Source organism: Suricata suricatta, chromosome 4, assembly GCF_006229205.1.
Source record: "Suricata suricatta isolate VVHF042 chromosome 4, meerkat_22Aug2017_6uvM2_HiC, whole genome shotgun sequence".
NCBI lineage: Eukaryota > Metazoa > Chordata > Mammalia > Carnivora > Herpestidae > Suricata > Suricata suricatta.
In genome coordinates, this window is record NC_043703.1 from 78,862,486 (window position 1) to 78,877,221 (window position 14,736).

The following is a 14,736-nucleotide window of genomic DNA, read 5'->3' on the forward strand; positions in this document are numbered from 1 at the left end:
GAACAATTGGACACCCACATGTGAAAAGTGAATCTAGACACAGACCTTACACCCTTCACAAAAATTAACTCAAAATGAATCACAGAATAAATGTAAAACACAAAAATTTAAAACTCTTAGAAGATAATATAGGAGAATATCAAAATGACCCTGGGTTTGGTGATGAGTTTTTGGATACAATATCAAAGACCATTCTATGGAAAAAATGATAAGCTAGGCATCATTAAAATTAAAAATTTCTGCTCTACAAAACACACTGTCAACAGAATATAAAATAAGACATGAACTCATAAAAATATTTGCAAAATACATATCTGATAAAGAACTATTATCCAAAAAATACAAAGAACTCTTAAAACTCAACAATAAGAAAACAAGGGCACCTGGCTGGCTCAGTTGGTAGAGCATGTGACTCTTGATCTCAGGGCTGTGAGTTCAAGTCCCACAATGGGTGTGGGGCCTACTGAAAAAAATAAGAAAACAAACAATCCAATTTAAAAATGGACCAAAGACCTAATAGACACCTCACCAAAGAAGATTCACAGATGGCAAATACAAATATGAAAAAATGTTCCATGTCAAGTGTCACTAGGGCAATGCAAATTAAAACAATGAGATGTCACTACACACTTATTAGAATGGCCAAAATCCAGAACACTGACAACACCAAATGCTGACAACAATGTGGAGTAATAGGAATACTCACTCATGACTGGTGGGGAATCAAATTGTACTGCCTGCCATTTCAGAAGACAATTTGGTGATTTCTTACAGAACTAAACACACTCTTACCTTAAAATACATCAGTCTTTACCCAAAGGAGTTGAAAACTTATGTCCATGCAAAAACTTGCATAGGATATTTATAGCAGCTTATTCATAATTGCTATAGGTTGGAAATAGTCAAGTGATACCCTTCCGTAGGCAAACGGATCAATAAACTGGTACATAAAGACAACAGAGTATTATTCAGTGGTAAAAAGAAGTGAGCTACCAAGCAATGAAAGGACATGGAAGAAATGTAAATGCATATTACTAAGTGAAAGAAGCCGATCTAAAAGGATTACATATTAAGTGATTCCAACTATGTGACATGGTGGAAAAGTCAAAACTATGGAGATAGCAAAAAAGATCAATGGTTGTCAAGGACTGGGGAGGTGGGAGGGGAGAGGTGAATAGGTGGAACACAGAAGATTTTTAGGGTAATGAAAATACTCTGTACAATACCATAATGGTAGATACATGTCATTATAAATTTGTCCAAACCCACAGAATGTACAACCCCAAGACTGAACCCTAATGTAAACTATGGACTCTGGGTGATGATGATGTGTCAGTGTAGGTTCATTAATGGGAACACACGTACCTCTCTGGTGAGGGATGCAGACAGTGGAGGAGACAGTGCATGTGTGGGGCTAGAGTTTTATGGGAAATTTTTGTATCTTCTGCTCAATCCAGGAGTGAAACTAAAATTGCTCTACAAATTAAGTCTATTTTCTTAAAAGCTAATAGCACCACAGAGCGATGAATATGAACAAACTATAGCACCCTACAACACTAAAGATGGAGCTCACAAATGTAATGTTGAGAGAAAACAAAACCGGAACCAAAAATATACTCTTCATGGTCCATTTATTTGAAGTTCAAGAATAGACACGACTCATTTATGGTGTTAGGGCCAAGGGAAGAGGAAAGTGTAGAAGTACTGGGATACTGGTATCCCACCATCTCTCCACTGTGTAGTGAGTAAAAGGATATTCTTTCCAATTATCAAGCTGCACAATTTTGATTAGTGGACTTAAGGTACAATATGCTTCATTTAGGTTAAAAGGTTTTTGTTTTTTGTTTTGTTGTTTTTCAGTATACACAAGTCACAGCACACCTTGAGTATTGCATTTGGTCTTAACACATCTCTAAAGGGATTTCACATATTGAAGACACCAACCATTATGTGATTAGTCTGAAATCAAGTCACAAAAATCCAGAGAAGAAAGTGGGATCACTGAGCCTGAGACATGAGAAAGCTGGGTGGGGGACATGGTCACTGTCTTCCAGCTTTGGCACCATTACCACACTGAAAAGCTGGGCTCATTCCCAGTCACCTGGGAGGTCAGAATACACACCAAGGGCCCCAAGTTACTGAGAAGCCAACACAGCTCCACATAAGGGAGAGCTATCTGAAAATGACTGTCATCTCTCAGGCCAGGGGCTTTGTCATCACTCCAAGTGCTACGTAGTGCCAACCTGTTCCTCATGTGGCTACCAATATGCAAGCATCCCCTAAGAGCCAAACCTGAGGAAGAAACTATCCCTTCCCAAGAAAAGCTTTGCACTTGGTGGAGGAGGTCTGCTAATAAAGAGATGACATCATCCAATACAATGTACATATAGTGAAATCCTAGCAGAATGCAGTAAGTGGGGTCCAAAATCCAACTCTGTCAGTGTGCTACTGTGAGGTCATTGGAACCTGCATAGCTCCATCTGCCCATCTAATGCCAATTCAGTGTAGTCCCAGCTGTGGTTTGGTGGTGCCTGGTGACAAGTCTCTGATCTGGCTCAAATATAGATGCAGCTGGGGCGAGGGAGTTCAATTCTTGGTCCCACAGTTGGCTGGGATTTCATGGAAGTGGCAGGATCCAGAACATTCCTATTTAGCTGGCATGAATCTTGTTGGGGAGACTGGGCTGGGAGAAGAGAGGGTTCAGGGAGCCAGTCATTCTCCAAACACAAAAAAAATCTTTGTCTAGTAATGCTGAGAGAGGTTTTCTAGAGCTCTGCCTCTAAACCAAACTCTCGTGGTGGAGGAGGTCTGCTCATAAAGAGATGACATCATCCAATACAATGTACATATAGTGAAATCCTAGCAGAATGCAGTAAGTGGGGTCCAAAATCCAACTCTCCTCCACCACGATGAAGACAACCTCCAAAGAGGAACATCTGAGTGCTAGACAATAAGAAAATTCACTCCAGCATGTCAGAGCTATCAGTACAAGATTGAGCGTATTCTGGAAACGGAAAGAACTTCTCCTGCCACCAATGCAGGACAAGGGAAACAATGACCCTTTTTTCATGGCTGGACCATGTTGGGTCTCTGACTTACTGTCATATTTCAAAAAGCTGGAACCAGTGCTTTCAGCAGGATAAGGAAAGGGGGAAGTCTGCTCTGTGTCCTCTTTGGAACATAGAGAATTACTCCCTCCTCAAACACTGCATGGGCTTTCTATAGGACAATGGCAAGATTGATCCACGTGGTTTGAACTTGAGTTTTCAATTGCTATTTTGTAGAGAATGGCACCCCTTGTGTGTCACACTCAGTGTGCTGGGCTGCTGGTGGCCTCAGAACAAAGCCATGTGGAGTAGAATGCATACGGAATCACTGTGTGCTTGGCCTCTGCAGTGCTGTTGCTCTACGTCACAGGTCAGGAAACCTTTCCAGAAAGGGCCAGAGAGTCAATATTTCAGGATTTTGAGACTATTCTGTCTCTGCCACATACTCAACTCTTCTGGTATGAAAGCAGCCAGAGACAACACATAAATGAAGGAATCTGGTTTTGTGCCAATAAAATTTTATTTACACAAACAGCAGCAGGTGGGGAGGATCTGACCTGCCAGCACTGGCTTACCCACCCTTGTTCGCTGTGGATGAGTGAATGAAATCTAACTAGATGTCACTGATAGTCAGGAGGGGCAGATATGTTTTGGGCCAATATGGCAGCATCTGAGGATTTTATGGAGAAAAAGTTATTCCCACTACATCATTTCCTTTCAGATGCATGACTCCATTTCATTTACATGTTTTGTATAAGGTGCTCATTACTTGCTGTGGGGCACTGTACTTCTATATGCTATTTAAAAATACACCAAATGTCATTTTTGTATGACAGTGGCTCTCCTTCACATTCAGGCAGTCTCGGGTGGTCCTAAATGTTGGTAATTCTGGGCTATGAATATAATCTGATTATTAACAAAGTATATTATTTTCCTTCCCAAGGCTCAGTGGGGAATACGTTTGCAAAGGATTCAGGTACCATGGTAGTCATGCCATCTATAGGGGCCTTCAAACTGCATTTCTACTTCATTTACCGAACTTGCCCAAAGTCTGCGATCTATAAGCAGATGGGATCTGTCAAGAACAGAAGTTGTGGAGCAGAGCAGGGAGAGTGGTATGTCTGTGTCCACATGGAAGCCTTCTGGGTGCCGCTGAAGGTAACTGGCCCAGCACACTGTCCTTCAATACTGTTTCAGAAATCAACTCTGTAAATATCACAGCTCACTCAGCAGGGCCTCAGCCTGAAATGCCATGTCCACTGAAAACCTCTGAGAGTTCTTTCAGCAAGTCTGGATAAACCAACCTCCAAGGACCTGATATTTTACTCTCCTCAATGAACAGGGTGGTGATGACACATATAAAGCATCTAGAAACATCTTGAAGGGCCGTGAATAGCAAGCGGATATTCCTGGAGCGCCTCTTGAGCACCTCTACTCCCCTTTCACTCACTCAAAGTGGTTTCTGAAAAGCAGACCAGGGGGAACCTTCCCTTCATCCTTCTGGTGCTGGCTGCCTGCCTGGTCAGCCACAGCCACAACCACCTCTCACTGCGGCGTGACTGGGGACCTTGTCACCGAGCCCTTCCATGTCAGAACACAAGCCAACCATAGACAGAGTCCCCAAATCTCTGCTTCTCAGAAAGAATAGAAATTAAAAAGGGGAAAAGTTCAAAAACTCCCTCAGCCTTTTGTTGCAGAAATAACACATAATTGTTTCTCTGGGCAATTCTAGGTGAGGCTCTTAAACAGAGCCATTGCTGCCATTAACTCCCTGATGTCCTACCCCTGATGTCCTACTGAGGACTCAGGGAGCCATGATATTCCAGAACCCAGGAGACTTTCTCCCATTGTCCTGTCTTGCTTACCTCATCTCAACTCCAGAGAGCCAGAGGCCTAGAACTGCTCACAGAAAGGCAAAGTTCCAGGAAAGACAGGCACACCTCGAGGGGGTCTAGCCTGCAGCCACAGAGTGGGTCCAGGCAGAAGTGGACACACCAGAGGCCAGATGCCACACCCTCCTCAATGCTTGCAGCTCTCCCCACTCCACACACACTCCACACACTTGCACGCACGCCACAGGCACAGACACTACATGCACACACATGCACACCAGACCCACGTACATCAGGGGCACACACACCATGTGCACACATACACATTCTCCGGCAGGGCAGAGACTGAGGTGCTGTGATGATTCCTCTCCTGGTCTGCCCACCGTGGGCACTTCAAGGTGGGACTCTGTCTCCAAACACTGGCCTACCTGGAACACGATCTAGTACTGATAAACATCTGATGAATTAATGAATGGACCAAGGAGGCTGTACAAAAATAAATTTATACCATCCATAGCAAGTCCAGATGACCTCTTGCCCAGGCCAAGGCAGAGGGCCTGCACTCAGCCTTTCTGTCAAATATGTATTCAAAGTCCTGTGTGCCCTTCACTGCCCCAAGATGGAGATAGGCAGTTAGCAAATACAGGATGACCACCTTTGGGGAGCCTGAACTCCAGTTGGGTGACCATGAGACAGACAACTGTCACATAAATATACATACTACCTTGTCAAGAGGAGAAACTGGGGGCTGAAGAGGTCTGGGTGAGGACGCTCATCACTCAGGGGCCACTCTGAGGGATGTGAAGATAGGTCAGGAGGGCATTCAGGCTGTGGGGAGAGCTGCAGAGGCCCTGGGGGAGTCAGCAGGATTAGATGGAGGGACAGGGGCTGGGAGGCCAGCATGGCTGGAAGTGGAGTGAGTCAGGGGCAAGCTGGAATTGAGCCTGGGAGGGAGGTGGGCACTGGGTCGGGTAGGGTCTTGCAGGCAGTACAGACTGATGTTGGCTCCGAGGAGACTGGAAGCCAGGGGTGTTTCTGAGTAGAGGTGGGGCACACTCCAGCCAGAGGAGCTGAGTCCTTCAGGCTAGTCCTGGGGGAAGAGCTCACATTCCGCACAGGTCTGACAAAGCTTCAGATATACCCCAAGCTCCGCCTGCAAATCTGAAAGATTCCCCATCAATTTCTCTGACTCCTGCTGGATGTCCAAAGGAGGGCTGGCGCAAGGACATCCCTCAAAAGCCCCCAGGCTGCCACTGCACTCCCAGTCACCTCCTCCATGTGCGGGGTTGGTCCCCTTAGTAAAGGTGAGGTGGTTGTAGGGCTGCTGCCCAGCCAGGAGGAGGGAGCCAGGAGTCATAAAGGTGACTGAGGTTGTTTGGTAACTTCTGAGGGTGGCCCCAAATGGAAGGCTGCACAGAGGCTCATCCCACTTAGCTTCCTGAGTCTTTCCAGTCCCGAAAGCTATCCAAATTGCCCCGCAGGAGGAAGCAGAGATCACAGAGCAGGCCCAGGTGTCCAGCAATGGGGACAGCAGTCTTGATCCAGGGGCTGAGATTTCACACCCCCTTGAGATTTAGCCACCAAACCCCTAGCCAAATTCTCAGCTCTCCAAGTAGCATGTGTCCTAAGAAGGGTGTTTGTTTTCCTGTGAGCATTCTTGGCTAACACAGAAATGATTAAGTATCTGACCGAACTTCACCCTTTCCTGAAACAGGAATAAACAGAGCACAGAAAGTATTTATTTATTGAATGCCTATTTTGAACTCAAATCTCTAAATGCCTTTGCCCATTGAATCCCATTATCAACTCCACTGTACAGTTACAAAAGGAGACTCACAGACTAAGTAAATGTCTCAAAGTTATCATGTAATAATAAAAAAGTGTCATGATTTGTACCCTTGTTTACCTAACTCTAGAGCCCAAACTGTCTACACTTGATTTTTATCTAAGCCTTTCTTCCTGCATCCGAAGAACATAGCTTGGAATTAATGCTGGGTTCATTCTCATAGAAGAGAAGTCCCACACTTTTGGGAAGTGATGATTAAACATTCAGCAGCATAATAAGATAATATAGAAGGGTCTTGTGGTGACCCCAACAGTGTGGCTATGAGTCTTTGCCAATTCAGAGCCTCCCTAGGGCCCTGGGGGGAGGGTGTGAGATGAAGGTTGGAAGGCACTGTCCCTGTGTCCACTATCCTGTGATCTCATGTGGCAAGCACTATGGAGTTTGGTCCAACACAGTGACCCTCAGGTCCCCACTGTAAGCTGGGTGCAAAGTGACTCTGGAGTCAGCCAGGCACCACCTGAGCATTACAGAGTGAATTCACCATAGGGCAGCCGCAGGCCCTTTACATCCAGCACAGCTCCCTGGCAAGGTGAGGAAAATGTTCTCACGTAAACTGGAATTAATACAGTCAGGGCTCCACGCATATTTGCTGAATTTTGTAGTTGAGTAAAAATAAGGTAATATGGAATAAGCTTCCATAAAAAGAAAGGAATTCAAGGTCCCCTCTTGTCTGCCAAGCCCTAAGCTTAGCTCTTTACTTGGCTCACTTAGACCTTGGCAGCCCCGTGTAAGTAGGTGTCTGTGATCTGTGTCCTAACCCTGAAGATGAAGTGGCACAGCAAGGTTAAGTGTTTTCCTAAGGTCATAGGTAGGATCCCTAAGTGCAAAGTCCCTGCTCCAAGGGGGCCTCCCCAGCAAACCCATTCCCTTACTGTGCATGTGGAAGGCAGCACCCAGCAAAGCCTCAAGTGAGAGCTTGGAAGGGAGCAGCCATCAGAGCTCCTCTGGGCATGGTGCACTTCTTTCCTTTAGTCTTTGTATTCGCACGTGCCCAGCTTTCTGGAATGGGACTATGAAAAAGTTATCAAATATGCTTTTTATAGCTGCTTTACAAAAAGTAATTATTCATTCTCTTCTTAAATGAAGCAAGGAGTTGGGTTTTAGAATGACTTTCATTAATGCAATTTTAACAGGAGTGTTTAAAAGCCAACACCTAGGGTAAAAATCTTGCTTTGATCTAGCTGCTTCCTGCCTTTTAAAACCCAATCAATCCCATCACAATGACGCTTTTGAAAGGTAAGTTAGCACCACCCATGGATTTTAGAGACCCCCCTTTCCTTGCTGACTGCAGAGTGGAACACATGCAAACAGCAAAGCATTCCATGCAGGCAAAACCAAGCTGGTCTGAAGCAGCAACGCCATGCCCAGAGGACGCCATGCCTGGAGGACGCCAAGCCCAGAGTTACTTGAGGTGTGATATGAACGGAGGCTATCAGAAATGGAACCAGTGTGCTGGGCATGGGAAAAAATGAGCTGGTCAGATGCACATAGAAGGGAAGTGTGAGGCAAGCAGCGTGGGCAAGAGGAAACATGAACTGAGCAGAATAGATGATTCATGATTCATCACTCATGTCCTTCATAGGCTTTGTCTGAAGATGTTTAGAGGTGAGAGCTGCAGATAGAACAGGTACATGGTAGATGTGGTTGTGCCCTAATCCAAGTAGGAGGGCAAAAGTGAGTGCTCCTTAAAAGGTTATGTGAACACAGTAGGGGACGGATGTCATAGAACAATTTTCATTGAGTGTCACGCCCAGGTGTCTTTAACTTGTCATATTAATCTACAGGATTCAAGGGATAAAAGCCTGTGAAAAACACCCTGAGGACCTCCTACCTGGCTTCCTGTGGGAATAGCATCGCATTGTGTACCTGGAGACCCCCAGACCCTCTGTGCCTGGCACCTTTGCTCCTCAAACTCAAATGTCATCTCCCCAGAAGCCCTCACGACCACAGCTACCTCAACAGTGATGCCTGCTAAACCCCAGACACAGTCATCGTAACCCCCAATGTGATTCAGACTAAGAACAATGCCAACCACAGAATGGGTCTAAGAAGAACTGAGTTCTAATTTAGCATTTCTTTTGAAATACCAAACATTAAGCTCTATCACTGAATATTTTGGAGACTTCTCTGAATGTCTAGTCTGGTTCCTGGGTGACCAGCATTATTCTCTGAGGCTGACTTTTGAACACTTATTTCTTGACTGGCTACTGCCTGCCTCTCCCACTACACTTGAAGCTCTAGAGGGCAGTGGGTCTGTCTATGTCCCCTGAGTGTAGCACAGTGCCCTGCAGAGTTGGATGCTGACACATTTTGTTGATAGGTGGGGCAAATGCCTCTCTATCCTCTTGTGCAGTGGGCTCTGATCTTCGCCCTGGAGTCGAGTGTCTTAGGCAGAGGCTCACAGGACATAGCAGGTAATGCTGGTGGTGTGAAAGTGGGCCTTTGCCCACACTAGAGGAGGCTGGAGGCTTTAGGGCTCTGTAGAGGTCAATGCAAATAGACCTCTCCTAACTCAGATAGCCTCCTCTAGTGTGATTCTGTGAGGACAGCTGTGTCTGTGCCTGGAGCCAACTGAGCTCAGAGAAGCCCAGAGTCTGTCTCCTTAGCAAGAGCACAACCAGAACCCAAGAGATTGAGAGCAGTCCCTACTCATGGTCACTTGTGACAGTATAGAGCATCACAGGCTTCCTGGGCATTCTCCTCTCAGGGCAGATTCCCCAGAGTCCACTGGGCAGAGAAGGGAGCAAAGTGGGGACTCTGACATTGCATTCCAGGTAGCCTGCCACTCTGGGTCTCAGATTGAGAGAAGTGGAGAGAAAGAGGAGGAGGGAGATGGGGAGACAGGTCTGGATTCAGCTTTTCAGAAAGCTGCATCAGCCAGATGACAATCAGAATTTGCATTAGAACACCTTGATGAAAGAAAGGAAGAAAGAGTTGAATCCCTGAATGAAACATAGATTATTCACTGTCAGTCTGAACAATGGAAGAAGACATAAATAGCAGCCATGCACAGGACATGCCAATTTTGCTCAAAAAGAGTGTGCACGGCACTCCAGCAGCCCTCCAGAGAGCTCAGTACCACAGCCAAGTTCTGCAATGAGCAGATGGGGAAAAAGAGAATAACAATGGCCTCTCAAAAGTGGGAGCAATGTGGGCTTTAAAGTCTGAGATTCGGAGTTCTAGCTGTTATTTACAACTGTGTGTTGTAACACAGGGCTGGGGTGGAGGAAGGGGAGCAGGGCAGACTGGAAACCGAACACAAAAGGCAGAAGGAGAAGCCCAGGCCACCAGCCTCAGGTGACTGAGGCTGGCCTTATGAAGCCTTATGGAGCTTTGGTTCCAACATCAGCAAGATGGGCTTCAGTTACCTGGCAGGTGAGATATGTGTGAGTGTGTTGGTAAAGCTGTCATGGGCAACCGCTATTACTGCCATTGGGTAGAAGTAAGTGCCTCAGGAGCCCCTACCCTGCCCAGCATGAAGAGGAGTGTGTGTTAGTGAGAAAACAAGGAAGGAGGCATGCCTGCAGAGGAGAATGGAGCTTGTCGGTTGGGGTTGGGAAGGGAACATCAAGGTGTATAGGGCCACCCCCTCAGGTCCCTCCAAGCTTTACAACCTCAGAGGCCCAGGATGTCTACCAACCAGGCCCTCCTGCATCTCACTGGGCTCTGCTAGGACAATCCTGCTGGTAAATGCTATTTAGTTGGTCACCAACCAGAGTCCCTCTCTGCAGTACCATCCTGGCCCTAAGCTCACATGTCAGCATACTTTCTGGTACTCCAGAGGACGGAGCTGTGGCATGCCAGTTGCTGGGCCCTACTGCCACTTCCCTATGGGCCAAAAGGGGGTCTCCACAGCAGCCTTCCTTTATGAGCCTCCTCCCCCAGGGCCTGCAAGTCCTGGAGAGACTTCATGCCTTCGTACCTGAGTCATCACTGAGACACCATGACTCAGCTAACAGAGGGCCCTACATCTGTTACCTAGAGAACATCCTGTCAGCTCTCAGGTAGAGCTACATGTCAGGCTGCATGCCATTTCCTTCCACTGAAAAAAACTCAGGCAGTAGGAACAATTGCCCTCCCCATTTATGGAGGCACAGCAGGGAGAGTGGATCTCAGGAGGGAACCAGAATTCAAATCGGCAGGAAGGTGGGAATTGAGGGTGGCTGGCACTGTTCACAGAGACCTTTCTTACCTTGGTGAAGGTCAGACAGTCCTTGTCCTGGTCTCTGTCCTTCATCTCAAAATCATAAAGTGCTTTGCCCTGGGGCGGGGTCTGTGGCAAGGGCCGGATGCACTGGATGTAGCTGGCGGGCAGGAAGCCGTGAGCCCCATGCAGCTCCCCGTGGTACCAGTGCTCATCCACCCTGCGCCGCAGGATGATGATGTCGCCCTTGCTGAACTTGAGGTCGCCGGGTTCTTTCCCCTCATAACTGTAGAGCGCTTTCCCAAAGGGAAGCTGGGAAAAAGTCTGCAAGCAAAACACAGCATCTGGTTATTCAACGTGGCCTTCATCCTTCTTGGTTAGATCTGCCCGGGTTAGGGGGCTCCCGTGCTGTGTGGGCACACAGAATCCTCTAGAGTGGGAAGTACTTCAAAGGAACATACACCCCCGTATGGGAATACTCAAGCACATGGCCCTGCCAATACACGATGGTCTCCGTAATGGCAGTCCTCCTCAAATAGTGCATGTAAGAGGGGGGCCTTCCTCAGGAACTAATTCACTCTGCCAAAAAGAACTCTGAAACAGGAGCTAAACTGTAATCATTTATAGGTGAGGGAACTGAGGCACAGAGAGAGACAGTAACTGGCCCAAAGCCTCACCTCCATGAGGACTGCAGAATTCCTACCCAGGTAGGCTGGCTCTGGAATATTCTCATCCACTATTCTGTGTTGAATCGTCCTCCACTGAGTGCCATTTCTAGCTGCCAGACTTCCAACAATTATTGTCCAATAAAATTTTCCAGACAGAATCTCTGAACCTTCACAACAACTCAGAACATGTCCCAAGGGGGTTCCCAAGTCAAGGGGACAGACGCACGCCGACTGTAGGGTTTTCCCGCTCACAGCCTTACAACCAATGGCATATACCTGTGATGCTCAGGGACAGTATGGCCATGAAAGGTGAAGGCCAACCCCAGGACATTGGTTACCAATACATTAGAAGTTCTAACAAGTGGTCCCTGGTTGTCACAAACTGCCCCCCGGCCCCCCATCCCCCACCCCACACCAATGACAAACAGCTTTTTGATGCATATGGCAGTCTGGTCCAGAAGCACAATTTCAAGACCATAAACCATCATGGGATAGTCTTGTCATCCTGTCAATGATGAGCCAACCCTTTCAGAAGTGATTTGCCATCTTTGGTCTCAAATGGTGAGTGACCAGCTCTGAAATCAAAACGAATTTGTGGCAATCTTCTGCTCCTCTGAAATAAGAGTCAGTGGAACTATGCTGAAACTTGACGTCTCCATCCACTTCCTGGGCTCCTCCAACTTAACAGGCCTGTGTCATAAAGACCAGTGGCCACTCTTCTGCATGGGCAGGCAATACCCATCAACTGAGAAGGCTTTGTCAGGGGCCAAGTCTCTGCCAGAGGAAAACCAAAGGAAAACCCACCACTGTCCCTGTGTCAATACCCAACAATTTCCCTGACTGAAGCCGCATTTTCTTACCAGGGCCATCTATGCCAAGGTTTTCTTTAGTATTCGAATCAATCAATAGAACCACAAAAGCCTGAAGCAGTAGTACATCGAAAAGCTCTTTGTAGGGGACTTAATAGCATGTTGGCAACTCAATCATTCTGCATTTATGTTTTAGTGATGTCAAATGACAGCAGTTAAGAGAGAACCTGCTGGCAAATTGACAAACAGCCACCACTAACCAATTAAACAGTAACACCAGAGGATTTTTCATTGCGGAACTCAATGAGGAAAAAAAAATCAGTTTGCTTCCAATAATACTCATCCTGGCTAGCTTTGTACTATCAGCACAATAGTCTAGAGCAGGCCCCAGTTTCAGAGGACTGAAGCAAAGGGGTGATTTGCAGCACAAGTACTGCGATGAGACACGAATGGAAAGGGCTACTGGCTGTGAATCACCAGAAGAACGTCACTGCCACACAAAGGCCAGTCAGCCCCTAGCCCAGGGGTTCTCAGTCAGGGACAGTTTTGTGCCCCAGAGAATGTCTGGCAATGTGTGAAGGCATTTTTGGCTGTCACAAATGGGAGGTGGGGTGCTATTGGCATCTTATGTGTAGAGGACAGGGAGGATGCTAAACCCCCTACAAACACAGGGCAGCCCCCCCAGCAACTAATTACCCTGTTCAGAATTCCTGCCCCAGCCTGTTAGGGTTAAATTTACAAAAAGGCAGAGAGCTTTCTTGTTCTGTTTGAACTTAGTCTACCACAACTTTAAAGGTTAAATATAACATTGATTTCCATGATGGGAGTCTTTTCACTATTGAGCACCCAGAGAAGCTGAGATACCCACTGAGAGGCACGAGGTGTTTAAGGGACAGTAAGGAGAGAACTCACCATCAAACTTGAAAATGGGCCTCAGCGCAGTGCAGAAAAGAACCCTTCACTTTGCCACAGTTTCCTTTCACCCTCCCTGCCCCCCCGCCACCCCCCCCCACCCGGCTAAGTGAACAGTGCCCAAAAGCAATGTTTGGAGAACCACACACACTGAGGCTGCTGGTCATTTTTGCTACTCTTGATAATGAAGGAGAGCAAGAGTGGCCAGATCCACACTTTTGTCTCTATGGGCTATAAGTGGCATGCTGTTTGAATGTGCACATCTCGCTGTCTTCCTCATGCATAGGGGACACTGGCATCTACACTCTGGCCTGCCTACCACCAGCTCTACTGCTTGGTTGACATAAATACTACTCATATGTGCTGTGCAATTCTGGCCCTGACCTGCCTGGGGTGCAGGGAAGGGCCTGGGTGTAGTGACGAGAACCTGAGGCTTCATTCCTACCTAGGAGCCCACCAGGCTCCAGGCCTGAAGTTTCTAAGTAGTGTGCTCAGTTCCTGTAAGGTATGTACTGCTGATACTAACGGGCCCTGGTCTCTCACGGACTCTCTAGAATGGGCATGGCCCCACCAGTCCAAGCACTGTGGTCCCAGGGCTTCTGGTCAGCCCAACACCTTTCACAGCCCAGACTGTACCTGCCTCTCTCTGTGCTTTCAACTTCCCTTCCAAGTAGGGAACTTAGTTCCAATATAATCACTTGCTCCACTTCTCAATATGGACATCCCATGGCCATCCTTGGAGCCTACATTCCTTGCATTCCTCACCCTGGCCAGGGAATGCCCGTCCACTGCCAGGCCTGCACCTTTGACCCATGTGCCCACCCATTCCCTCCACTTAGCACTAGTCCTCAAGTCCTACTGATCCCACTGTAAGGCTCTCGGAAGCTCCAGGCATGTCCCCACCCCCAAGGGCCAAGCCTTTCTCTCTCTCACCCACACCACTGCAAACCTTCAGCACAGAGTCCCTGGGCCAATCAGCCCACTGTGAGGCTAGATGCCCAAACACAGAGCTGATCTTGCCACCCGGGGGCTCATGAGCTTTTGGGGGCTACCTACTACCCTGAGGGAGGGACAAGAAGCTCCTTGGTATGGTATTCAGGATGCCTTGACACTGGACTCAACAGAGATTCCAGTCACAGCCCCGATGCTCTTCCCCGCTGCCTGTGCCGGCCATGGGGCCAGCTTCCTTGCTCAAAAAGAGCATGTACTTCTGGAACCTCTGGAGCTTTGCTTTCTCCTTGACTCCAATCTCTCCCTCCCAAACCCAGAAGCAGCAGGCTGTGTTATCTGATGTCCCGAGAGCCTCTGCTCCATCACATCCCCACCATACCAGCCCCTACTAAACCGAGGTCCCGAACAGGAGATTTTCTGGCACACTGTAGGTGTCCAATGCACATCTGTTCATTTAACTGGGCTCAGTTTATTCCTGAGCTAGGGACTGTGTGGGAGCCAGAAATGGGGAAAGTCAGAAATGACAG

General features: G+C 47.4%; 1 protein-coding gene across 1 annotated transcript in view; it reads right to left on the reverse strand.

The window, feature by feature from the left end:
- Positions 1–14,736, reverse strand: part of SH3RF3 (SH3 domain containing ring finger 3) — a 383,052-nt gene that overhangs the window by 161,796 nt on the left and 206,520 nt on the right. The window contains exon 2 of the mRNA XM_029937043.1: positions 10,918–11,193. Within this exon, the coding sequence (XP_029792903.1) occupies positions 10,918–10,962 (45 nt within the window). The 5' untranslated portion in view covers positions 10,963–11,193. The remainder of the gene's footprint in view (positions 1–10,917; positions 11,194–14,736) is intronic.